This window comes from Bombus vancouverensis, chromosome 12 (assembly GCF_051014615.1).
Source record: "Bombus vancouverensis nearcticus chromosome 12, iyBomVanc1_principal, whole genome shotgun sequence".
NCBI classification, from domain to species: domain Eukaryota; kingdom Metazoa; phylum Arthropoda; class Insecta; order Hymenoptera; family Apidae; genus Bombus; species Bombus vancouverensis.
The window spans coordinates 12043977-12070900 of record NC_134922.1 but is presented as its reverse complement, the minus strand read 5'-3'; the positions used below and the strand labels follow the sequence as shown (position 1 = coordinate 12070900).

The window sequence follows — 26924 nt, the reverse complement described above, 5'->3', positions numbered from 1 at the left end:
GTAATGGAACTCAAGTGAAAGTGTTATATCATTAAGTCTTGTTCAATTCTCAGTCGGTGATTATTAAGATATCAAGATCTCAACATTTGTGCTAAGGCATATGCAATTGCAGCTCTAAATATATAATTATGTATTAGGTTATAATTATCATGTACTTTTGTGTATTATGTAGCTTAGAAAATAGTCTTTTATTCAGAGTACGGATAGAACTGTAACTTACTTGCAGTTAGCATAATTCAGGTAGGATGTTACAGCGTGCAATGTTCTTGCAGTTTATTTCTGCAAACGATGTATTATTAGTTTTTTTGTTTAGTTTTCAGAGACTTAAAAAACAGCAGTTTCATTCAATCATCGATTTGTTTCGAAGATAATTGAATTACAGCCCAGCGCTGTATTTAATTAGACCTTTTCGAATTACGAAATCGAGGGCACTTTCATAGTTACTTAATTACACTTGAATTTGTAATTGTTCCGACATCGGTCATTGCTCCCTCTCTACGTATGTCTGTTACACGTAGTTTCATCGTATCGTATATCTTCGCGCTAATTTTTCTCGGAACGTACACGATTACTTTTGTTGTAAAATAGCAATAGCGGAAAATAGTCGATAGAAGAATATTAAAATATTTTCAAATGTTAAATTATTTATTACTCGAATCATGAACATATATTGTTAGTTTTTTAATTAAATAGAGCACACGTAGACAAATAATTTTCCATTCGTGGAATTTTATTAATTAACATTTAAAGTTTATACATAAACATCGAAGCTATAATTAGTTTTTCACCCTATTCTCACACAACTCTGCAATTTATCTTTTCCTGTTTTGGTATCTAATCTCGGATATCAGGCGATTATTTCCTCTCCCTTAAGTTCTTTATCGATGAAACGTGTTTAGAAAATCTGTATTTCCAACAATTATTTATTGACCAATCTCCTTAGTATTTTTTTTATTGGTTGACAAATATCGTATCATAAAGTTCATTAAAAGATAGAGTCGTGAATGGAAGGTATCGTAGTAAACTTGTTATGCATTATTAACTTGAAGTGCATTTATACGTCATTTTCGCATACTCTTATGCAAGGATACTTGATACGAAAGATCTAGGAAAAGGAATAGACTTTAGAATGGATACGTCATTGTTTCATCACGTACGGCTGCCTCTCAGGTATTCGTTTCCTTAGATCTTTCGTATCGAATATCTTTGTAGTATATACCTCGCAAACAGCATGTTTCTTATTAAATATGTCCTTAATATCTTTTTGATATTGCATCAAATTTCAAAGAAAATAATATTGCAAGTGGATGAGTATGTGGGCACAGCGTGTGAGAGAAAAATGATCCAGTACTATCTTGTTTTTCATATTAAATCAAATAACTTTCTGGGAAACTAAATTTCCGTTTGGCAATGAAAAGCAGTGGAATATAAACCAAGATGCATACGTTGAAACACCAAGTTCAAAATCTAATTTTGTATATTTCACGTTTTATTACTGTACATTTGCAATAAAATGAAATTAAAGGAAAGAAGATCGTATTAAGAAAATCATTAGAAAAGGAAACTATGTATTAGATGGGTAGAAAAGTTCTGTCGAGTTTTATACGATAAAGATATAACCAGTTTTTTAATATTTTAATTTCTTTTCTATTTATGTATTTTCTACACTAAATGCTTCCTTATCTATTTCTTAACGTAAATAATATTTACACGCCATTGTATTCATTATATAGCATTAAAAAATGGCAATTACAAGAATTTGGTATTATGAGAATGAAATTTAAAATCTAGCTTTAAAAAAGGCTACATTGGAAAATAAGGGTATGTGCGAATACTTTTTCTGGCTAGTGTATAACATTGTTTCCTATTTATACCTATAATATGTACATTGTAACAAAGTTTGACTGGAAAAATGACCAAGTGCATCTGTTTCATTTGCAGGTTCGGAGATCGTTAAAGATTCCTGGTCGCCGGAAGGAGAAGGAAAAGTTGCCGAGTGGTATCACCGCAGACTATAGTGCTTCGTTCTTCGCTTACTTGGACCGTGATATCTTAGAAAATTCGCAAAACTCTTCAAGCTCAGGGCAAAGTGTTCGCACTGGTAATAATTGGAATACGAGAACGCCGGATGGTTTGACACAGAGTGACTCTTCTGAAACTTCTTTGACTTCATTGACAATCACCACCACTACGTCTTCGGTTACACCAACCAACGTATCCGGACAATCAGGGAAGAATCTGCCACCACTGCCGCCAAAGCCTCCGAAGCGAGGAATTCTTAAGGGACCACGTCTGAGTGTCAGTAATACTGTGAATTCGTTGTCAGAGGAAAGCCATCTGCCGAACGGAAACGAGACCAATTACCAGGAGGCCAGCAATTTACTGGTCAGAAACACGCTGCAGAACGAGGTGATCGCTTACCAGAACGTGCCCACACACTTGTCAGGATTTGGAAACGCTGTTAGCAAGGAGGAAGCTTGTAGCGAGGAGGAAACGCAGACAGGACAAAGCTCGTGGCAGGTGTCACCTCAGCGAACAGTTCAGCAGGCTCAGCAGCAGCATCAGCAGCAACACCAGCAACAACAGCATCATCATCACCACCAAAGCGACACCAAACTGTTGCAGGTTAGTTGGAAGGACCAAATTGGTTTCTGTTAGAGGCTTTCGCTGGTATTCCAGGTGCTCGTGGCTTGAAATTCATGCTGTCCAAGCTCAGCTTCGCAGCTGAAAGATCTTCGTGTTTCATTAGCCTACAGAGAGAGGTACAGAGAGGCTAGCTAGTCTGGTACTATACCTATGTGTCTCCTAATGCAAACACTTCTAGCCATCAACTCGTACTTTAAGGAAACTGTTTTCAGTAGTATGGTAATGCGAGTAGTTGATAACTCGTTTCATGCAATTTGTAACACTAGTGGTTTCTGAATTTTCTACTCGAGGCCATTATTACCATATCGTTGTTACATAAAATATTACCGTACGAATTAGGCTGGTTTGCACATAATTTATTACTAAATTACGATCCTAACTGTCATATTTCAGCCTCTCTTGATTGCTTTTGGTATACATTGGTAGCATTTAAATATTTTCTCCCTGTAACTGCTTATATGTGCGACACATTTTATTTTATTGTATTTATTATAATTTGTGTTTAACGATCGAATTGCAATTTATATTTTACAGGTGGTGACCAGTGCAAGCCCCTCCGCAGACTCCCTAACAGACACCACGAATTCCAGTTTCGCAACACCACCTTTCAGCCTGTCGCCCGTAGGAGAATCCCAGGGTTTGTCGAGGTGGAGATCCTCGGCGTCCTTTGAAGAACAAGGCGTCGAGTTGCAGTTACCAGAGATCGTCCCTCTGGAACTGCCCGAACCTCGCGAGCTTACGATCCAAAGGCAACCACCACCGCGAAACGATTTCGGTTTCTCGTTGCGTCGAGCTGTAATCGTGGAACGAGCCGCAAATGGTGTCACACAGATGAGACCTGTGATCTTCGCTGAACCAGGTTCATTGATACAACATAACAACGACACCGGGTTGCTGCCAGGCGACAGGCTGATCGAAGTCAATGGAATTAACGTCGATGACAAGTCACGGGAAGAAATTATCGATCTCATTAAGGGCTCCGTTAACAGTGTTACCGTAAAGGTGAGTCAAGACAATGATTATAAAATATTTATAAAAATTTGCTATCCATCTTGGTAGAGTTGAGATGCTTTATAGCACAAGTTTAATACTAACGTTGCAACATTTAAGAGTTTGTTATTAGATCATTCATAAGTAATGCAAATTTTCTCACCTGCTATATAGGGTGCCCTATCATCTACTTTTGTAAAATCTTATAAGTAAAAATGAGAAAAGGATATTATACTTACATCTAATGAAATATAATATTCGTTTGGAAGGAGAACAGAAGGGTTAAAAAGTCGATACTTCGTTCCGATGCGAGCAACAAATTCAAGTAAAACACGATAAAAAGGATAATCCAAAAATATAATCTATACTCTAAATTTTTCCAAAGTGAGAAGAAATCGATAAGCAGCATCTTTAATCCCCACTTTCTTGTTTCGTTCTCCACGATGAAAATGGTTACACGGGATCGTTGGCGTTGCCGGTAAAAGTGAGAGCGTTCACAGGTACGCTTGGTCGGTTCGAAAGGTGATCGGTGTACGGAACAGAGAAACTGGTGTGATCATGGTTGGTTCATTGCCACTGATGCACCGAATATAGCGGGATCGTGACTCATGACCCATAATAAAACTATACTTGGACCGGGAGCGTTGCGTGAAAATAACTTCTTACCGTGGGATCCAACCGATGATCTTCTATTGGTCCTTGGTTGTGACAGTTGGTCACGAACTCGGAGAATTAAGTACTTAAGTACTTTGTTAGACTTCTTACTGTCAAAGCTGTGCAAGCGTAATTAGATTTGTCGACATGAACTTGCGATACGATATTTTCTATTTCTGTGTGAGATTCTCAATGCCCACTGCCGATAAATAGGCTTTCTTTTTATTGATTCTCCTATCGGGTTTACAACAATAAACCCATCGTGACTTACGCAGGGTTTTATCCTGAGTTAACCAGGAAGAATGAGTCAACTCGTCGCTCGGATTTATAATCTCTAGAATATAACAGATTCTTTATTTGCGAATCTCCTCTCTTTTAACGCGCCGATCATTTTTCTTAAAAATAAAAGGGAATTAACATTGACCCAATTATGGAATTAATTAGTGCTATAATTATATAGAAACTTTTGATTAAGAAAGGTGCTTGGAACATACCGTACATCCTCTAGGCTTTCTGAATTAAAAGAATAACAAAATTTCTCAAAAGATCTCCTCTGCAAAAAGACTACTCACATCGACTCCCAATTGGTATCGTTGTGTCACGGATGACACGTGATCAGAGTTTGGTTTAAGTTATGCAATTCCTGCAAAATACACTATTTCTGTTCGCATCTATGTATCCTACTTCGTTCCTTGTATAAAATGGCAAACAAAACATACTCTCGAAGTAGCATAAGTTTGTCTAGTTTTATCGTTGGAACATTTCCAGTTCTGGTTGTAAAGTTCCTAGAGGAGGATGTATCGATTAGGCTTGGGGGCCTTCGTACAGGTTCATGCCCTGGTTCTCCTTCTCGGTAAACCAAACGGTCTTAACAGAAAGAACGTAACGTGATTTACATACTTATACTATGTACAGCTAGGCCGCTTGCAGGTGTTCTCTCGGTCAACATCCTGTTTCCTGTGCTGTATACGCTAGACGGAAACCACTTTAATCTTCTTGAGCTCGCACACGCGGCTAGAAAGTAGTCTGAGGCATCCGTTACACGCGTGATATCTGTTTAATGCGTGCGATTAGCTATGATCTTATCAACGTGTACAGTTGATCCTTTATTATCTGAATTCCTACCATCCGAATACCGGTAACTCTTGTACTACTTGTTAATTGCGGTAATTCCTTTGGAATAGCGAACTACTATTATTATCCTTAGGGAATGTTACTCGGGATATACTGGCAAACTGTATTGTGTGTATTATTGGCTTGGAAACTAAGCGATTGCGGGTTTTGTCATTAGGTGGTAATGACAACATAGATACAATAGATTTGTAAATTGTAAGTTGTAAGTTTGCAAGTGTAACAAGTTCGTTCTCGTTTCTTTGGAGAAATTTTTATATGATCATAGAGAAAAATATTAGAAGTAGATATTCGTGTTAAATCTTTATTTTGATTTTATCACTGGAAAGCAACATCAAAATATAAGATAGTTCAATGGGAAGAATTTATTGGATCCAACGATGTAGTTTGAACAGAATGGAAAAACATACGTTTAATGGAAAAAATAAATTAAGAAAGAATTTTGAAAATGGATTTAATGAATAACTGAATTTTAAGACTGCCCCTCTGTTCTTTTAAAACTTCTCATCTTCGATTTCATTTCAGTTCCACGTTAAACATTTTTTTTTTTTAAAAGTTTGTTCGTTAAGATAAAAGTGAAATTGAAATATAAAAGTTTGAGGTTCCCAGTAGAATAGTCTGAAAAAATTGCCTCGTTCGATCGATCCAAGCTTTTTCTTATTCTTATGTCACGCAATGAAAATGTGGTTGGTTAAAGCGGAGACTAATTAAAACGGGATCGAATAAGAGAGTGTCTGTTGTATATAATAAACGTGTAATAGAATGCGTAATGGAATACTTTGTTGTTTGCAGGTGCAACCGGTCGCGGAATTGTCGGAATTATCAAGACGCGGTGGTAGCGACGGACGCCAGGTCGAACTTGCGGCCGCGAATATTCGTGGCGGTACACTTCGTCGATCTGGTAGTTTGCGGTTTCATCAAAACATGGTGAGTATTCTGTTTTCTGTCTTAATCCCGCGGTGAGATCGTTTTGCAAAGAGTCTTGGAAGATTTCCCTCCCGTCACGCCACAAAAGAGAGTGCACACCTTTTCAGTCGCCTGTTTGATTTAATAAAAAAAAAAATGTAATAGCCATTTATTTAAATAATGGCCAAGTTCGTTTGAATTGTGGTAAAGTGCTTTATTAATCAAGCTTTCTACGAGATACAGAAGGATTAATAAAAAGAGAAACAGAGAGAAGAAGAATGCTTTGGATAATAAAAGTTTTATTATTTAATTGCAAATCGAATTACAAAATGAACATCGATGAAATACCAAATAGCAGTTGGTTTATCATTCGATTGCAAATCGTGTTAAGAAAATGAATACAATTGACAAAATATCAGATACAAAAGGAAACGAAACGAGAAACTATGGAGAAGATGAGGTAGGAAATAAGCGAGCGGAAAAAGTGAAAGACGTGATGGGATTGTTTGGTACTCTAACTCTAACAGGAGGAAAGGTGTAGAGGGAAAAAGACAATAGTAGGGACGGATGCCTTCCACCCACATTCCTCGCGGCGGTGCAGTGGCATAGTAATCGCTTAACGGTACATCTGCTGACTTGCCCGTTCCGTAATACCAGCTTTCTGTCGAATCAAAAACCGGAATCCTACGATAATAGCGCAATTACACGGTAATGAAGCTTTGTCACTTTTTATCGCCGCAAATTAAGTAGCTAGTCACAGTGGCAGTTTATGCATATTAATTATTCGTTTATATCTAGACCGCGGATTTTTATACGTTGATAGAAAATTCGACGGTGCAGAAATGGACAGAATTCCAAAGAATATCTAATTTATATAAAATATCCAAAACGGAGTATGAGTAACCGATGATAAATATAGTAACTTGCAAGTTGTACGTGGTTTGAAAGGGTTGATCGTTCATATTTTTCCTGATATGTGGCAATGAAGTAGGTATTTATAATGAGATATATCGTACGTATGTACGAGAACAAAGTCGAAGAAACTAAGGCATTTTTCTAGATACAGTGGTGCTCCTTTGTTGATATCACGACGTTGTTATTAATGTTTAAACATGTCGTGTAATTTTGTTGAAAACGACGTACGCGGAGACTACATTTTATTTCAGCATTATCGGCGTCAAACCGCTTCGATAACCGATGTTAAATTGCTGTTTGTTAACGCTGCAGTAAGATTATTAGGAATAAATATAACAGCATCGAAGATAACGTTTAATCTAATACAATAAAGGAAGGTATTATTTGTTGAATGCTCGATGCTTTCGAACCATGCCTCTTGCTTACTCATTGTTTTCTAAGAAAGTGCTTTAAATCAATTTTCAGTATCTCTAAAAAATAAATTAACCTGAATGGAAACTGATTTGCTATCGATCATACGACATACTATGCAGTTAACGCGATATTTATTAATTAATTTCGAGATTAATTTTTATTTTCTTTTAGCGCGTACCCAGCGACTTGTTTCAATTTGAATATTTAAACGAGACACATGCGATGATCACGATTTTAATATTTTATCAATCAGTTTCAATCGTAAACACTTACGTTCGAGTATTTATATCCAATGAAATTTTAATTAAACTTCGGCAAAAAATTAGCAATTGATGATTGATGATGTTATCGGCGGTTCGTGATTCGCATTTTAATATTTCGCATGATTAATAATTTCAATTATCAATTGACGATTAAAGAATGGCATCAACCGATGAGATCAGTATAACGCAATGATTAATTTCTTTCGATCATGCACATCAATTAACAAAAATAAATTAAAAATTCTTATCGGTCACTTATGTCCGATAGTAATGTCTGGAATAATCGCAAAAGATTTAAGTGAAAAACAATCGAGTATAATTTATTTATACGATCACTTTTCTAGTTAATCGAGTTTCACGAAATACCAAACAATATAAATAATAATAATAATAATAACGAATAATATAGTCGTGTCGTCTCAACGATTAATTTACGCTTGAAGAAAATTAAACAAGGTGAAGCGCCTCTGATTAAGCAATCACCGGCTGTTTCCATGATTTGCTGCCAGCGATAAATACCAAGTACAACTTCCTATCATTTCCAAGTTAATGCATAACGAGAATTCTGTCCGAGCCACGGCATTTTGCTGTCCGTTAATCGTCGTCGTTCGCGACAATACCGTGCGAAAGTGGTAGTTGCTGTAGAAATGTATGTTATTGAAACGCCTTGCACTCGCCTTGGGACGTGTAATAAGACGAGCGCGATAAAAATATGCAGGGTGCGTCACATGTAGAAATGGAACGAAAGTTCGAATCTGGTTGCATAGTTTCGAGCGATTCGCGAGTGCATCGAAAAAGAAAAGTGATGCCTTCAAGTAGAAGCTAGGCGAAGATAGTAGAGATAGGTTTGAACTTAAACTCGTTATACATAGGTTGAGAGATGTAAACGGTACTCTTTGATTTATTGAATCGAATTATATTTACTATACTATACAGATACTCGCAATATATGAATTTTCAAAAATTCGCAGAGGAGCTCCTAGTATGAATATTGTGTCTGTTGTTTTGTATTTTGAGTTGCAGCAATAAAAGTAAGGTCATATGCTCTCTAGCGCTATGAGAGCCTTTTAAATGGCAAGGAGGTAAAAGCAATGCGATAGAATTTTCCGATAGCTGGCCTGTTAAAGTTACGCCATATGCTGTAAGGCTATCTTCTTTATTTCAAGAACTTTTCATTCCACCTCCTCGGTTTGTGCATTATTGACTTCATTCTATACATACGTATATCAACAGGAAAATATGTATTCAAGATTAAATACCTGTCAAGTATATATTTCAAATGTATATTAATTTTTTGAAACTTACAATTTCACATTAATTAAGCGATTATTCATCATTTGTTGATCATTGTTGTTATTGTCTACTACGATTTCCTATTATATATGAATAATTAATTAACTAAATTTGTGTGAAAAAAATGTATTTGGTATATAATCCGGATTTGTATGCTATAATTGGTTGCAATTAGTCTACTCAAAACGAGGTTCGTATCTCTGCTGAAACAACATATGTGTATTTATATGTATTGATGGTTGGTAAAGTAGAGTGCGATCGAGAGGATCCGATGTACTAACGGTCGATTTACTAACTCGGATGCACTTTAGCAACAACCTGTTTGTACCTTTGCAATGAGTTGACGAGCAAAATAAATTATTTCTGATCTCTTATTTCTGGATGATACTAAGAATAGTATTAGAATTATTATTACCATATTGATGGTATAAATATTAATATTAACCATAAAAAGGAGGAGAAGAAAGGATGGGAAGAATTTCTAAGTTAAAAGTAGTAAAATTAATTCCTAAAGTTAAAAGTAACGATTTCACGGAAACTACCTTTTATATTTCCTTTTACATTCTTCGCGTCTTTCATCTTCATAACGTTCAAGTGCTTCTGTCTAATTATAGCAACCACTGTATGCATTATACTAATCATTGATCGCGTGTTCTTCTTTCATGTTATTCCAAAAGCAAACTAACCAACTGGCTCCTCCTGATAACTTTGTTCTTTGCGCCAAAATACAGATGGCTTCGTTTAATCTTCTACTTGTCGTACACGTGAACGGTAATTAATGATGTAAACCACGCACTGTTAGTTTGTATTCATGGCGTTCACGTTGATGTAAAATTGTACGATCAAAATTACACGCTACTGCATTACGTGCGAACGCATTATTCTGTCCATTTGAATTACCGTGCAGGATGAATGTGCTTATACAAGCAACAATGTTAATCGAATTGGATCAAGGTTTCTTGGTTATGACGTTTTTACAAATTCAACGAACGAATCTACGATTTAGAAAACAATTATTTCCTTATCCTCGAGATTTTCTTTATTTCTGGCGTCAGATACAAGTTAGCAACTAAGTGATTGCGGATTTTATCATTAGGTGGTGTTGACAAAATCCGCCATCATTTAGTTGCCAACCCAATAGATACTTTGAACTTTTTATAGGGAATATTGATACCTATGCTATGTATGGTGAAATTAAAAATATTTTATGGTCAGTCTGAGTCTTTCTCCAACTACTCTGTGTAAATGTTAATTTCTTCAGTTCGTGAATTTATTTCCTAGACAAGTCAGGCTTTGTCACGAAAATTTTATTTCCTAATGTTTGCCTGTCACGATATTTAAATGGCTAGTAATTAATTTGTATAACATGCTGTTACAAGTAAGCAGTAGTTACTTAGCAATGAGTAGTCTATTTCTGCTCCATTGGCTAACAGTTATCGATATAATTGAAGCGAGATCGAATAACGCGTTTAATAACACGGTGAAATTGATCCGTAACGCACTCAGGTAATATATTACACGCGTCTAAAATTAAATTAATATTTGCAGTCTAGGGAACAGAACACAGTGTTACATATCGAGTTAGAATTAGCAATAAAATAGGTTAGGCTACGTTTAAAATACGAACGTAATTATTTTGTTATTTCTTCATTTCTTTCTTTTCGTAGTGGCAGAGATCTTTTAAATTAGTAGAAAAATCAACGATATGATAAGCACTGGCTTAGTGGAATTGTAATAAATATTCGGAGACAATGTGAGATACAAGGAAAAGAAAATAATTCACGCGATACATTAATTTTACGAATGGCGGCGAATTAACGGCAGTCAAATTCTTCAACATCGTCACTGTAGGGCTGTAAAGTAATGTTACGCAGGAACAGGCGGCATCGAAAAGGATGCACTTATAGGTGCAGTCCGAGAATGACGTCAACCTATTGCCTTTCTATAAATATCGAGTTTCCAAAAGAAGTTCGTTGCCCACGCTTGCAACGCGAACAACAAGGTACGAGAGTTTAATGACCGTCTTCACCACCATTTTAGCCTAAACTCTAAACCACTGAAACTCCCTTCAGATATTTTCTATTTTTATATTGATATTATTATTATACACATATACTAGGTACTGTTTTATGCATATTCTGATTATTTCAATCATTGCGGTCGTTCGTAGCTAGATAAAAAGTACTGTAAGTTGACGAATCAAAACTGCAATTATTATTAATTTTTTTTACGCCAGGAACCCAAAGAAAAATTGCCAGCTCTCGTATATTATGCCAGCAGTTTAATATAGAGAAGTTTCCAACACGATTTGGCGATACTTCGAAGCAAAGAAAGTTAGTATTACGTGCAATATATATTCATTGATATACACTATATTCATATCAATAACGCGAATCATTCTACTTAAGAATATTTACATAAATCTTTGGTCCAATTCCATCAAGTTGTCAAATATTCGATCACTTGTTCTATTAGGTTGGCAACTAAGTGATTGCGGATCTTGTTATTAGGTGGTAATGACAAAATCCGCAATCACTTAATTGCCAACACAATAATGTACACAAAATTCAATATCTTTCTACTAGAAGTAATATTTTATCGACGGTGTACGTTTAAAGTCTAACATTTTCCTATTAAATTCAATTTATAGTAAACGCTATGGATACTCGAACAAATCGGTATTTCGTAAAAGAGTGGATAGGTTGGAGATGAAATTCGAACTCGACCTGGTCGCGATTATACGATCGGTAGGTAAGAGGAACGATCTGTAGGCAAGGAAGCACAATGCAAATATTGAATGTGGTTTGCAAGAGGATAATGCTGATGACTCATGTCGAGTGACAGGCCGGACTGACGTTGGTGAATAAGTACACCGGTGAATATTGCGGATTGTTGCGAGCACACGCACCGATACACGACAAAGCCGTGGCATACTTACGCCTATCCGAAACGAGGCAGTTTTCAAGCTGTAACATCATTCGTGTCACGTTCGCTGTTTTTTCGGACGTAAAGCAATGCAAGTGTTGCCTACGTTCGCTCTTATACGCAAAAGCAACCCCGTGAAAAGGACTCGAAGAAACGTGGTTGCAGCTTTTTCAAAGGCAATCGAAATGTTCATTCTGCAACATATTTCGAAGTTGCTGACGTACGGTATCGCTGAAAGGTTTGGAGCATTCTTCGCTATTCAGGCAAACAGGTCGTTTCAGGCAAAAGGAGGATACGACTAATTTAGAAGATTCGTTTCTTCGCGAAATAGAGAAGTAGAGCGCTAGGTGTTATGCTGCGATTCTCCAATTTTTACATTGCAATTTATTACTCTTGTTTTAGCATACAAAGAGAAGAAACTTTGATATAGAATTTAAACCAGGAACCGTACCACTCAATTTTCACATCAATAACAATTTTTCCATATTTTCTTCAAACTTGAGATGCTTTTTAACATTAGAAAAATGCGGATGGACTGTAATGGACTGGAATATTGAATCTTCTTATGAAAGAACGTAGCTGGGTTAAAAAAACGGTGAGAAAGGGGAACTAATATCACGCTCTTTCACAGAAGTAGACGTTCTTTCGCGGAATCAGTTACCTGCGAACTTTCCTTGCCAAATCTGTCTCCCTGTTATCAGATCTTCCATACAAGAAAACGTTATTCACATTTCGCGAAACAGTTTCATAGAAGAGGCGCGAAAGCGAGATGAGCGGGAACTCGTTGGTTGATTAATAGAAGTAGCAGTTGCATCAAGCCACGTTAGAAAGTAAAGGCTAATTAAATCTGCGCGATTGTTCCTCATGATTTGTTGCGCTACTAGGTTGAGTCTGTTACGTTACGGTACCGCTACAAGGATCCAGCCTACGCTTTAATTCTAGTTGTTTCACCTTCCACAGCCTCTCGTCTCGGCGCCGTACCTTGTCATTTTCGCATTCAAGATTTTACCATACTTTTCGAATAGCATTCTTTACTATTCGCGAACGAATACGTTTGTGGTTTTTAAAATCGTAATGAATTATTCATAATCATAGCATACCAGTGAATTCTTTTTCATTCACTGTTCATTTTCTTTAAATACCTATAGTATGCATAAAATTTCCATATATAACGTTTAATAGGTGATACTTGAAGTTAATTACCCTATTAAGATCGTGTATCGAGTAACTGATCGATAGAACGACATCCGACAGAGGGAATGTCGCGTAATGTTTTGGAAGTGTCTGTACTGATATTAAACTACGGGGCAAGAGTTTTTTAAACAGAGCAACGTTGCCACTTGGAAAATAAGCGATGTAGAACTAAAGAGAAGTAGGAGGGTGGTAACTCCCAAATATAACTTTTAAAGTAGTGTCGTCAGTCTTTGAAGCGGTTGTTACGCTCCACTCAACGAGATTTCAAGTATTCTTCGGTGTACAGCGGGCAAACAACTCTTTGAAGTAGCGTACTAAAACTTTTACACGATCGTAAATTTTAAAAAGCGCCAGTGAACCGTAATTGCCTATTTCATCTCACATACTCAAATTCAAAATCTCGTCAATGTTCTGTCTCAAAAAGGAAAGAAACGAAAGAACATAAGGAATGGCTACGTGATAGAAAAATCCTCCTTTTAAAATGATAGACATTTTGAATATTTGTTTTCATTACAGATTATCCATTCATAGTGTCCGCTCACAATTGTTCTCTACGTCACACGCTTGAATTGTCTCTGGGGAATGCAGCATCCATAGAAAAGTCTATAGAATTCTGTTACAGTGCGTGAATCTTTTTAAAGCTTAAGAAATATTCGCCCCTGAATGTATTAACATAGCCGGCACGGGAATCTTGTAACAAAGCTCAGAGCCGGCATATTCTAAATAGTTGAGCTCGTAAGCAAACACGTGTCTCAAATTTTCTCCCATACTTTCTTAACTTGCGCAAGCTGGACGGCTTTGTTGGATCTAGAACTCGGTTGTCCACGTATGTACCGTGTCTCTGGGCTTCTATGAATCGGCGTGTCACGTAACGACAGCGTAGAAATTGTGCTGTGGTAATTCGCCCACGCTTGCTCGCACAACCTCGTCGTTTCTCGCCTTTTGCCCGTATAATACATCTCCGGTTCGTCGAAGAACGCGTGACGTCGATGTGTCATCGGACCGGGATGATTTTAGGTACCAGCCAGAGCACGGACGACAACATATTTCACTCGTTTAAAAATCTGGCTACAAAGGAATTCTTCGCAGCTATTGAGAACCCGGCTTCCCACGCCTTCCGCAATGTATTCTCGTTCATCTGTTACGTGTCGCCTTTCAATGCATCGCGTAATCATGCGTTTGATCTTCCCCATTTCTTCTGCCATGGGACACGGTTTACGCCTCATCCTTGTCGATCCGATAGTAAAGGGAATTTTTAAATGACGGACTTAGAGGATAGATGGATCATGTAGACAGGTTCACTAAATACTAACGATAGTATACTAGAAAGTATCGTATTGTATTTACGAATATATTATATTTGTAAATTTTGAATATAAATATTTTACAATTTTATTAGCGCTGTTACGACACTGAGTTTTTTTTTTTTATTTAATTTGTACTTTACAATTTGTCCAGCTGGGCATTTGGTAAATTTGTCTATCTTAATCGCTAAATACCATGTGGATGGCTACCCCCAGCGGGATACCATCTTCGAGTTTAACTATTTTATTTCTTTAGTGAGGTCAGTGGAGTGTTTTCTTTTTAGTCTTCTTTCTATGAGAGTTTTGCTCGCTTCAACAGCCAGCTGATGTGTATTGGTAAAATCTGAAACAAATCTGAAAATATGTTCCATAGAAATTATACGCAACATATAATCATGGTAACTAATAATTAGTAATAGAAATATATTTCACTAATTAACCAAATCTATTAAATTACCGTCTTTTATTCTTACAAGTTTCTAATTGAAACTTTTATCATGTAGATCTACGATTGTACATATACAAAAAATATTTAGTACAACAAACTCACTATCTATATAGTATAGTTATTATACCCAAATATAAATATCAAATGTTCTTTTATCTGTATTTCAGATCGCAATCTCTCGCACCAACACAAAACTCTGATTGATTGGTCGTTTGCCTGATAATTTAGATTAATTATGACATTAGTAGTCGTTAACTGTAACATATTTATGATCCTGTAGTGCATGCGTAACCTGGCTGTTTTAGGGATTTTATAGAAATGCGTCTCTTAAGTGGGTAGATAAGTGTTAGGCGTAGGTCGAGAGATTTCGTAGGCAGATTTTTTTCTCCTTGTCAAGTGTTGTCAAGTATTTCTAATATCAGAAATATCATTGAAAATGTTTTCTCGTAGCTTACCAGCAATGTTTATGGAATAATGAGTTTTTTCATTTTCCATCCATAGTTGGTAATAAAATCTATTTCAGGACATTCGTGTGTGGCATATAAATGTTTAAGTAGCGTTCGGTTATATTGAATTACTAGCTTAATCAGGAAATGACAGGCGTGCATTTTATGTTTGACCTTGACGGCAACAACGTGGACTCCATACAGAATATTATTCATCCGGAAAATTCCATTTCACGTAATGTTTAAAACATACACGCGATTGAACTGCAAATGACTTGTAACTCTAAATTCCAGTTGAAGAAGTTTCGCTATTGATCGGTTTGATTACTATGTTCATTTACATTTCTTTGTATGTTTATCCTAAAGTCAAAAGTTAATCTGTTTGCGCTAAGAGAAGAAAAGAATAAATATAAGGTACGATTTCCAGCGAAGATCATCTCGTTCCCGATATCTTCCACTACGACGACGATTATTCCAGGAAAAAGTTGAACCGTTAAACGCAACTATTGTACATCGAAGCTGGAAGTGTAAAAAGAATTAGAAAACGGTATACACGTTTACCACGTTGTGTGTGGGCAAATGGAAAAACTTTTGCTTCGCTCGTTCCCTTCTGTAATTTTTTCTCTGCCCGAAAGTGTAATCGAGCGTCCCTGGTTAGCTTTATGAATACACGACAATCTGTGGTGGCATACATCACCAGAGGATCGCACAAAAACAGAAGCCGCTTGAAGTTTCTTGCGACGCGCGTAAAAGAGGCTGAGTGGAAAAAAGGCAAGTCCCCAACTGTGAGACGCGAAGACGAGGCATTTGCAGACTCGTCACGTGCGTCCTGGTGCACGCGATCCGCGTGCTGAGAGAGCAACAGAACGAACAGAGTCACGGGCTTTCGAGAAAAGATGCTACTATTTTAAGAAACTCGTAACACCGAAGATTAGGCACATTAAAACTGTAGTCTCTCGTATCTGCGTTACTTTTCCCGTTTTTTTTTTTTTTTTGGTCCTGTAAGATTATCCCTGGCTAGTAAACTGTCATTTGGTATCGAACGAAGAAACGATAACAGAGGGAGGAATATTTTTTTTTTTATTATTTATTAAAATTACAATCAATTCTCGCGTTGAGAATTTTCAGTAATTTTTCTGGCGTGGCGCAGTAACATGGCTAATTATTTATAATAAGTTAATACTTGTTATAGATAAGTATAATTTGTACGTAAGTAGGGAGGAATATGAAACTCTATTTTTAATCTCGTTTCTTTCACATCGAATCTACATTCCTCTTTTCACTTTTGCTACTATAACATTTTCTACTGTTGGATTGGCAACTGAGTGATCGCGGATAATGTCATTAACTGGTAATGATAAAATCCGCAATCACTTAGTTGCCAACCGAATATTAGGAAGCTGTAATTTGCTACCGAATCGATTAATGGAAAAAGGATTACGAAGGAAAAATGCAAATGTTGAAATTCATGGCTAATATCGAAATTCTTAGACTTTACATACTATACATTGACTTTTTGTCATTAGTACACTATGGACCAGAAATTCTTAATTAATTAAAAGATTATAATAAAAATACGGAGCATCGACGAAACGACTTTTCTTTTTATTTAATTTGTACTTTACAGTTTGTCGAGCTGGACATTCGGTAAATTTTTCTAGCTTTATTGCTAAATAACACGTGGATGGTTACCCCCAGCGGGATACCATCTTCGAGTTTGCCTATATTTTCTGTTTTGCCCAGTGAACAGATTTTTAATTGTATATCCGAGCCGTCCTTATTTTTATTAACATCCTGACGATAATAAGTTTCGTCATGGAGAAGTTCCGGCCCGGAATAACGCAACGCGTCTTAAATGAACGCGACTCGTTGTTGTAATCTCCTTTGATTACAGCGTAGAGCAAGTAATTTCCATAATCACAAAGCATCAGGTATGCCAACCGTGTAATTAAACTGTCCCCGTCGAAATTTCCACGTAAGTTAATTGTTTTATTCGCGTTTCTTTTTTCTCGTGTTTTGTATGTTGAACATTTCTAACAGTGCGCAGAGATTTTCGAAAAATTGGCAACTGTTGGGGAAACATGGTGAGTTTAGCAACTTTTCATTGAATAATCCCATTAGTGAAGACTATAGACGAAGAATACGACAAGTCGTTTTATCCATGTTTTACGGAACAGCGTTTTTAAAATTCGGTTCTTTGTCGTTTTATCTTCTTATCCAATCGATGCTTATTATGTCTCTCTCTCTTGCGATCTTCGCGTATAATTTGCCAAAAGAATTGAATCGATTATCGAGGATGCAATTACAGCGTGTTTCAATTAGTCGAAGTTGAACTCGTCGCATTTGTCGTGGATTTAACAACGACGTTTATGGTGATCTATGCTCGCAGGGAAAGGTGACGAGGCCATCGAAGAGATTAAAGATGAAAATACATCCTCCATGTGTACAGATTTTCTTTTCTTCTCGTGTTGTTTCTGCGAAAACCGTGTTTATGCAAATTATTGGCTGAACGGAGCGCTTGAATCGCTCCCTTCGAGTGGAAAGGATGGCGTTAAAAGGTGAATCGATAGTTCTTTGCTTTAGAACCACTTTAGCATCCTCTGTGTCTATTTTATAAAGTTAGCTGTTTGATTTAGGAATTTTTTTAATCATGTCACTTTCCTTCGTTATGTTTGCGAAACTGTATTTTATCTTATATTAAGATAACTATGATCGCTGGCATTTTTTAAAGTATTTAATAATATGCTTGAAGATATAATTTTATTGTAGAATGGGAGGAAAGTTTTATAGGAGCAAGTAGTGTCGAGTGACGAGAATAAGTTTCCATTTTTATTGCCGTACATGGAATATAATCTGAACGTATCATAACAAACGTTCGTGCAACATGACAAAACCTGTTTCGCAAATTTTCAAACCGTATCGTTCGGTCGTATCGTTATACAAAATGTTCAGGCGAATGAAGCAGGCGAATCATGAAAGACGTTGTTTCTCTCGTTTTTCATTACCGGGAGCAAATATCCACCTGATTTTTCGAGACTTCTTGTTGATAAACTAGTCTCAAGTCGTAAATATATTTATCGATCGTATCTTTATTCTACTATGTTTCCCTTTGTTATCCATCTTATACTTGTTCCAGCGTTTTTAATATATAGAAGAAATATACCTCTAAGGGAAGATCATAATTGGAGCTTTATACGACCGTCATTATGAAATTAATACGTTTCTATTTATCTATGGGGCATTGGAGGGTTAAGAGTTAAGGGAAGCCATTAAAAATACTTGAAAGGCCTTGAGAACAGACAGAATGGTACACGATAAAATAAGATTATATAATCTTTTATTACGATTTATGACTGACGTAACTGAGAAGAAAGGAAGGCTAACGCAATATTAACCCTCCGTAAACAGTATTTCATTTCGTTACGAGAAGAAATGATTGTAAGACGATTATTTCCTCCAGCTTCCACTGTTAACGATTACTAAAAAATAATCTTACTTAATTAAAAAAATAATTTAATCTTAAACGAGTTAAGAGCTATATAAACGATGTGTTCTAGAGGTAGGTAGAGGTACAGGTTCTCGTTTGAAATTTTACACCGTGTACAATGTTCGCACGTGCGATCAGGTGTGCAGACCATATAGCACCGTGGAAACTAAATATCGAAGGTAATCCAGAGTCAAAGCGGCCCACGAATCGGCAATTCAATCGATCGATCGCTAGAAAACTATTTGTCATGGAAAAGATATTTTTCTCCGCGACAACGAAATCAATCGTTTGTAATCAGTGAAAATCTCATTTGCGGAGGATAATCACGAGGACACGAGTAAAGTGAAAGAGTTGGTGTACGGTGACGGTGACGGAGACGGAGACGGAGAACAGAGCGAAGAAGGGAGCAGCGAGAGAAAGACGTCGCGAAGCAGAGAAGGAACGCCTCAGTCGTGGGAGCACGCCTGCCTCTTTCGTTTCTTTTTGATCTGCTTCGGTCTCGGGATACCACCGCTGTCTCCTGCCTCAGTCGAGACTCGGTGAGCTCGAGGTGCTCCTCGGAATGGAGCCCTGCTCTCCTCGCCCTTTCCTTCCCTCCCTCGGCTCTCCCAATCTGGACCAAACAGGAAGGAAGCGAAGATTCCGTTTCGTTGGTCATTTTGGAATTTTCTAAAATTTCGCTGCAAACATGTTATTAATATTCGTCATCTTTTTGAACGTTAAGTAATCGATTTAAAGTGTCTCGTTAGTTTGATTCTCCAGTTCACGCGCGTGTATATGTCGACAATGAGTTCGCGCTACTATCGATCGCAATGTTGGATCCCTGCTGAGTTTGTTGTTCGATCTGCTTTAATTTCAATGACGAACGATTCGGGTATTTACTGCTCAATGTCGTCCTCGTGTTTGGTTACTAACAAATAATGTTTTTTATGTCTTGAAGTGTAAGGTGCTATGTATCGCGAGAGGTGTCAGTTGGAGAGAAACACCGAATAATTTAGGTGCTGGTGCAGTGAATAATTGTAAAGATTTTGTACAATTTTTAGAAAGTATTCTATTTCGACTATAGCAATTGTCGGTGATCGTTGAATAACTTGGTGTATGAATCCTATGAGTTCTAAAAACGGTAGATATCTCGCGAAACCATTTGAAACTGATATTTCGGAACATTTGGAACGTCTGACGTAAACAATGAGAAACAACCGTGACTAACGCATCCTGAAGATAATTTTCGTACTTTTGATTGGACACGAGTCTGGACACTTGAGTTGATGAAATATTGCAAGATAATAAACGGCGTGTTTTTCAGAAATTGCTTCGCAATAATATGGTACGTGGAAGGTGATGCATGTTTAATAGAACGGATAAAAGCAACGTATATCAACTACTGGTGTCAGATTATTATCAAGCGGGTAGCAGATAGCGTTGCGAACGCGTCCCTACTTTTACCCGTGTAAAAACTCGATTCAAAGTGGATTTTCACAACTAAACTCACGAGTTACTTTACGAAAGTTCGTTTCGGCGGGAAAAAAGAGCGCCTGAATCAGTTCGTGAGACCGGATGATCCCGTAGTTGGAAGAAGGGATAATTAACCGGCGTGAAAGCGAGAGGACAAAAACGAGAAAACACAGACCGAGAAGAACTGTCGGCGCCTTTTTCCATCGAGATGCCTCTAAACAAGGTCGACGAAGAGTCCCTGAGAGCGCATCACTTGCTTCACAGGTCGTGTCGCGGTAAGGCTCACGGGAATGGCATAGCGAAACAAAGCAATCGTCGCGCGATTATCTGCTGTCCTGTTACCAGGTTCCCAAAAGACCGGAACTCCGTTACACTGGACGAAACTTCGGTCGTAGCAAACGTGGCGACAAAATTGTCTAACAGAAGAATCAACAGAACTGGCACCAGTTCTTGGGAATGCAGCGACAGCGACAGCTTGCATTCTTCAGAAGCTGGACGCGAGAACGCGATCACGACCACAAATAACAATGATCGTTCGCTATCGGAAAATGCATCTGTTCGTACCACTGTCAAGTCACCTAATGTTTCAAGCACGAAGAAGAAAACTAACAGGAACCTGCACGTATCCCCCTCGTTATCGAAAACATCAACGAAATGCAATAGAAAGGAGAACTGGGCAGACACGTTGAGGGTGAATTCGATCGATGATAGGATCAAACGGATGGAAGAGGGTTGGGACGACAGCAACGTGATCAAGACACCTAGAGAGCGCAAGTGGAGGAGGATCACAGCTGAGATCGAGCAGAGGGTGCCTAATGGGAAGTCTGGTGACTTTAGGATCCGCGGTCTGAGAGGATCGTCGTTGAAAGGATGGAACAATGGCTCGCAGAAGAGGAACCGGAAGAACGCGGCGTTTCAAAGAAATTCGAAACCGATCGAGGACATTATCGAATGGGATGAGATCGTGGAGATGGCTCTGGCGAAGAAGATAGGCCATGCAAAGGGCAAGAGAAGACGGAACGGCGAAGATGCGGTGGACGAGGGCTCGGATCGTCCAAGGGTTGAGGGTGAAACGGTGAACAGCGCGGGGGAGTGCATGAAACGCCTCGAGGTGCTTCTGCAAAATAAACTACCGCCGCAAACAGTCGAGGTATGTCATTATCGACACGCCTTCGGAAATGAGAGTTACAGCGGCTCTGTCTCTCTTTCTCGATGCATGCTATGCGAGGGATTGGGTGAGCCGCGTATGAAAATTATGGTTGCGCAGCTATAGGGAATTCGTAGAGCCGATGAATGCGGCTATTCATGACCGGTAAATTGGATGTTTCGTTGGCGGCCGCGTGTTTCCAAGGCGTTTAACTAGGTGTATACATATGCGTGTGTGCGTGTGTGCGCCTATCTTAGAGCATTTTACATGCACGTTTCTCGAGATCGTTGTGGGAGAAGATTGGCTGGAAAAAACTGGGACATGTTGCATAATACTTTAGTTAATTACTCGTATAAATATAACATTAACAAATAATTCTCATACGATATTTGCCACGTAATAGTGTAACATTTCACGTATATTTCGTATGAAAATGTTGTCGTGATACATATTTAGTTTACGCCCCAGATTAAAGTTTGCACTCTCAGTAAGACACGTTACACGTTTCAACAGACTCTTCGGATTCCTTGTTCAACGCTATTTGCTGTGCGTCTATTATTTTGTTCTCTTACAGTTTATGTTACTGTATGTGTACATGCTATAAATGTAAAGACATAAATATATACAACGTATACTACATCGGTAGTAGAGTGTGTTTAACGCCATTTATCTCTGTCGCAACACGTGTCTCCCTCCGAATAACTGTCAGGGCTCATATGTACTAATTTTTAAAATTGATACACAAGTTTCAAGTTTGTTTCGCACTCGCGTCCAGTTTAATTTTATCGATTTCTTAATGCTAGACCTACTAATCCCTCGTATGCGATTAATTATATTAATTAATTACGGCAATACAACAAAAATAGATAAATAAGTACATAATATCTATGTAAGCACATCTTTATCTTAATAAAAGTAAACATTAGCATTATCAAGAAACACCTGTACCTTTTTAATAATTGCCAGGACGATAGATCCGACACCAGTTGTTTTTACTGATTTCTTAGTCTCAGTGTTAGACAAAGATAAAACTGAAATATAAAGACTAAATAAATAAATAAATACATACGCATAGACTGAAAATACGTACCGATTTGCATCGAAATAGTCGTATGCAATACACGTACACAGCGAACCAGTTGAACGCTCATTTCCATGCCTAATTATCGACAAGGTGTAATTGACAAGGTATAATTCAGCAAACGAGACAGAAATGGAGATTAGTTGATGCAGCATGAAACAGATAAAAGAGCAACACATTGCAATCGTGTAATTTTCCTATTTAGGATCTTTTGTGTTCGAAGGCACGCTGTGTTCTGTTTGTTTCACGAAACAATGCGATCGTTGTACACGCTGGAGCCCGGAGCTTGATTCATGGTAATTTATTACCAGGAAGTCGTACGAGCCGTCGTTCTTACATGGTAGAATAGAACAAGTCAGTACGCTTTCTAGCAAAACGCCTGACACGACACGCGGAAATCGATATGCGTGCACCTACAGTTGCGACTCATCGCGTGATTCACGAAATTAGGGGAATTGTTATCGAACCGGCGACATTCACGCGCTCCGTGCTATGTGAAAATTAAGTTTGGCCAGAGTTTTGAAAGAAAAGAGCCGTACAATATGTTAATAAAGATGTCGAAATTTTATTTGTCAATGCAGGAGGAAGCGCGAGGAGGGAAATATGGTAAATATACCGATAACGTTTATGGGAACGCATAAAATTGGAATTGATCTCGCTGTTACATCTGAATTGGTAGCTGCTACACCAGACTTTTACAAGCCTTGAATTTTAAGTGTTCTACTTGATTAAGGTCAGGCATGTAAAGATGGTATGTAAATGGCGGTATTAGGCGTACAAAACCGGTGCTAATAACGCAGACGTTTTCAAGGATGTTGATAATTTAAACGACAGTTTCGCATTTTTTTTACAAACATATTGTCGTTCAGAATGGGACGCGTTATTGGTCGAAAACACTTCCAGATATTTTTGTATATTATCGATAGTTCGTTAGCGGGGTGTTCCTGTTAATAAATATTTCTTGAACGTCGAAAAACAGCTTTCCGAATGTGTGACCGAGGGGATTTTCCGAAGAATGAAATTTGAAATTTCCATTCGAGGAAGATCCTTATCGAGGATGAAAATTCTGAATAATTTGAACTTTGTATAATCGCATAAACGAATAGTTGTGCACGGTTTGAAGCATAGGCGAAATTGAAACTATTTTGCTGGTTTTTGATGGATGGCTCGTAGGTTGAACTTCAAGGTTGAAATACATTTTTCTAATCAATGATGTAATTCATTTAATATGGATTCCCAAGTACGACTAGTGTTCTAATCTACACAGCTCGTAGGTGAGCAAATACTTTCTTTTTGACGTGCGGTAACATCGGAAAGGCAGAGAAACATGTGCAAAATCATATAATTGAAGTTCTAGATTTACAACTTTTAGATTTCTCTTGAAATAGAAAGAGTCGGCTACGCCATGGAAACAGTCTATTTTTGTTTAATTTCAGTTTGCAAAATACGTTACGTTCGATGATTAGAAAATTCGTATAGGATCTTAAGCAATTTTTTTCCTTTTTTTTTGTCGATGACTAGGCACGGTCCGAGGAGCATCTGGCGCAAGAACAAGCATGGCTGAGTTCCGAAAGAATTTGGTTATTACATCGAGGTGGTTTTACCCCTGCGACGAAATGTGGTCCAGCAGATCCGGACACAGGAAAGCTAAGAATTCGTTTAACCACTTCTGGCGAGGAACTTCTCGTCGATGAAGAGGACGTTGAAAAGGTATTCGTTTGATTAAATTTATTTGACATTGAATATCAATTTTCATAATGTTAAAGTATTTAAATTCTAAGTATCTAAAATACTTAAAGTATAAGGAATTATATTCTATGTTTTCAATTTAATCTTTCATATAGAATCTTCCCGATTATACTCCTCCCGATTGCACCACCAATTACGGTAATTAAAAAAAAAAAAAAAGAGAAAGAAATGAAAAGTTATTACTAGACTATGAATTTCTATGCAAATTATTATTTTCATGTGCAAAATTAAAGAAATGCGACTTAAACAGAGGTTTGTTTTTTAACAATAATATAATAAATACCTTGAATATTTTATACATTTTTACAAGCGTATATTTCCCATAAATGCATAAACATCCGTAGTCTAGTTATTACGATGATTCGTAACACACAGACGCAGTTCTCTAACAAGTAGGTTAAATCAAACTAATCATTTATTCCTTTTTCTTCGCAGGCCAACCCTCCTCAGTTTGACAAGGCCGAGGAACTCTCGCAATTACGTTTTCTCAATGAATCTTCTGTTCTCCACACACTGAGACAACGTTATGCCAGTAATTTAATACACACGTATGCGGGAGATAGCATGATCATTATCAATCCGGTGGCGCCATTAGCGATTTACTCTGAAAAGGCAAGAGACGTTTACGCATTCCTTTATTTCTTTTTACCATTTTTCTTTTTTTTTTTTTTCTTATGAAAGAGGAATAAATTGAACATTCTTGCTTTTAGTCTTTAATGGAATTTGTAATTAAAATTTACTAGTGGTTTGAAACCATCCTTCTTTTCAAGTGAGATAAAAATCTTATTTTCAATTTATTCAGAGAATGAAGACGTTACAAACCACACAAATTTTGCTAAACTACGTTGCTTATTTTTTCCTCTTTTTTTTTCTTTCTTACTTTCCAGGTAGCACATATGTTTAGAGGATGCAAAAGCGAGGATATGCCACCTCATATCTATGCGATGGCGCAAGCAGCTTACAGAGGGATGTTAGCCACTCGAAGGGATCATTCCTTAGTGTTTCTTGGCCGTAGCGGATCTGGCAAAACGACAAATTTTAAACATGCTCTCCATTATCTTGTATTGGCTGCAGGCACAGTTAACAAGGTGAGTGAAAATTTATAGAATTTGATAATATTATCAGCTTACCTTTATAATAAAAATGAAGGAAAATTAAGATAAATAGGAATTCCTATTTTTTTTTTCGATTATTGCAGATTTTATAAATCATTCCATCTTTTAAAATCTGTCTATTCTGATTAATGTTAAAGATTTTGACCATTGAGAAACTCAACGCCCTATTCACAGTTTTGGAGGCATTTGGAAACAGCAGAACACACATGAATTCCAATGCAACACGTTTTACACAGCTCTTCAGTTTGGACTTTGATCAATCGGGCCAAATAGCATCGGCTTCTTTACAGGTAATACAATTATGCGTTATCGGATAATCGTTTTGTTCAACTACATGTTATTTCATGAAGTGTAAATCAATTAATAATTTATATTTACCGTTGATGTATAACATTATTTAATTCATTTTTATTTGTAGTATATTTTCTAAAAGTCAAAATATAAATTACATGAGAGTTAGAGAATTCTCTTACTGTGGTAGTGCTATGGCTTCGGGGTGTAACGCCCTCGATAAAGGGCACAATCGATCCAATGAACACACCCTCGAAAGTGGAGCATATCAAAAGAGCTTGAATTATAATTTGAAGATAAAAAACTATATTCTAAGCGAGTTTACGTTTTTGACCTTTATTGAAATGTTACAAAATGTTCTTGTTGTACAAAATACATATATACATATATGTACCTAATATAATTATTTACTTTAAATATGCCATAATTTTGTAAAAATATCCAAGATATATTGACGTGATTTTTATTTTGTTCGCAAGGTCCTACTTTTAGAAAAGTCGAGGATAGGCAGAAGAGCGAATGGAGACCCAACTTTCCATGCAATTTACCGTTTACTGGCAGGCGCAGAGGGTGCTCTTAGAAAGGAATTGCACCTGACCAATCTAGTCGCAGAGAACAATGTGTTCATTACACCTTTGCAGAAGCACGAGGACAAACAGCGTGCCATGGTGGAGTTTAATCGAATCGTGGCCGCTTTCAGGATTCTCGGCGTTTCTGAGTCCGACGAGAAAGTCATTTGGCTAGTCCTTGCTGGCATATATCACCTGAGCTGTGCTGGTGCGGTTAAGGCTGGCACCAGTTCGCAAAGTCGATGGCAGTTTGCAAGAGTGGAATGTGCAGAGAAGGCTGCAACGTTATTGGGTACTACCGTTGAGGAATTGAGTAGAATAGTGTTTTCTTCTAATGGAGGCGGTGCTGGTACACCGAGTACTCCGAGGCCTGCTTTACGTACGCCAAGTCCTACCGAACAAAGCAAAGATATCATGGGATTAGATGCTCTGGAAGGTCTTTTGATTGGACTTTATTCCGAAGTGTTCCATTGCGTAGCTGCTCTCATCAATAGGTTTGTT

At 37.4% G+C, this 26924-nt stretch overlaps 1 protein-coding gene and 1 long non-coding RNA gene across 4 annotated transcripts in view; both read left to right on the top strand.

The window, feature by feature from the left end:
• LOC117155153 (Myosin heavy chain-like) overlaps positions 1-26924 on the top strand; it is a 65405-nt gene that overhangs the window by 4010 nt on the left and 34471 nt on the right. The window contains exons 2-9 of one of the 3 annotated variants that reach the window (XM_033330799.2): positions 1942-2625; positions 3181-3648; positions 6214-6348; positions 24221-24409; positions 24884-25060; positions 25336-25536; positions 25701-25853; positions 26334-26917. In XM_033330799.2, coding sequence (XP_033186690.2) covers positions 1942-2625; positions 3181-3648; positions 6214-6348; positions 24221-24409; positions 24884-25060; positions 25336-25536; positions 25701-25853; positions 26334-26917 — 2591 coding nt within the window. Of the gene's footprint in view, positions 1-1941; positions 2626-3180; positions 3649-6213; positions 6349-19484; positions 21622-24220; positions 24410-24543; positions 24587-24883; positions 25061-25335; positions 25537-25700; positions 25854-26333; positions 26918-26924 lie in introns of those variants that run through there. The other 2 variants (XM_033330801.2, XM_033330802.2) reach the window with 2 other exon arrangements.
• LOC143303443 (uncharacterized) lies at positions 10584-16975 on the top strand. The gene is made up of 4 exons (XR_013059742.1): positions 10584-10718; positions 10880-11214; positions 11449-11545; positions 11863-16975. It is a non-coding gene; the product is annotated as an uncharacterized LOC143303443 (long non-coding RNA).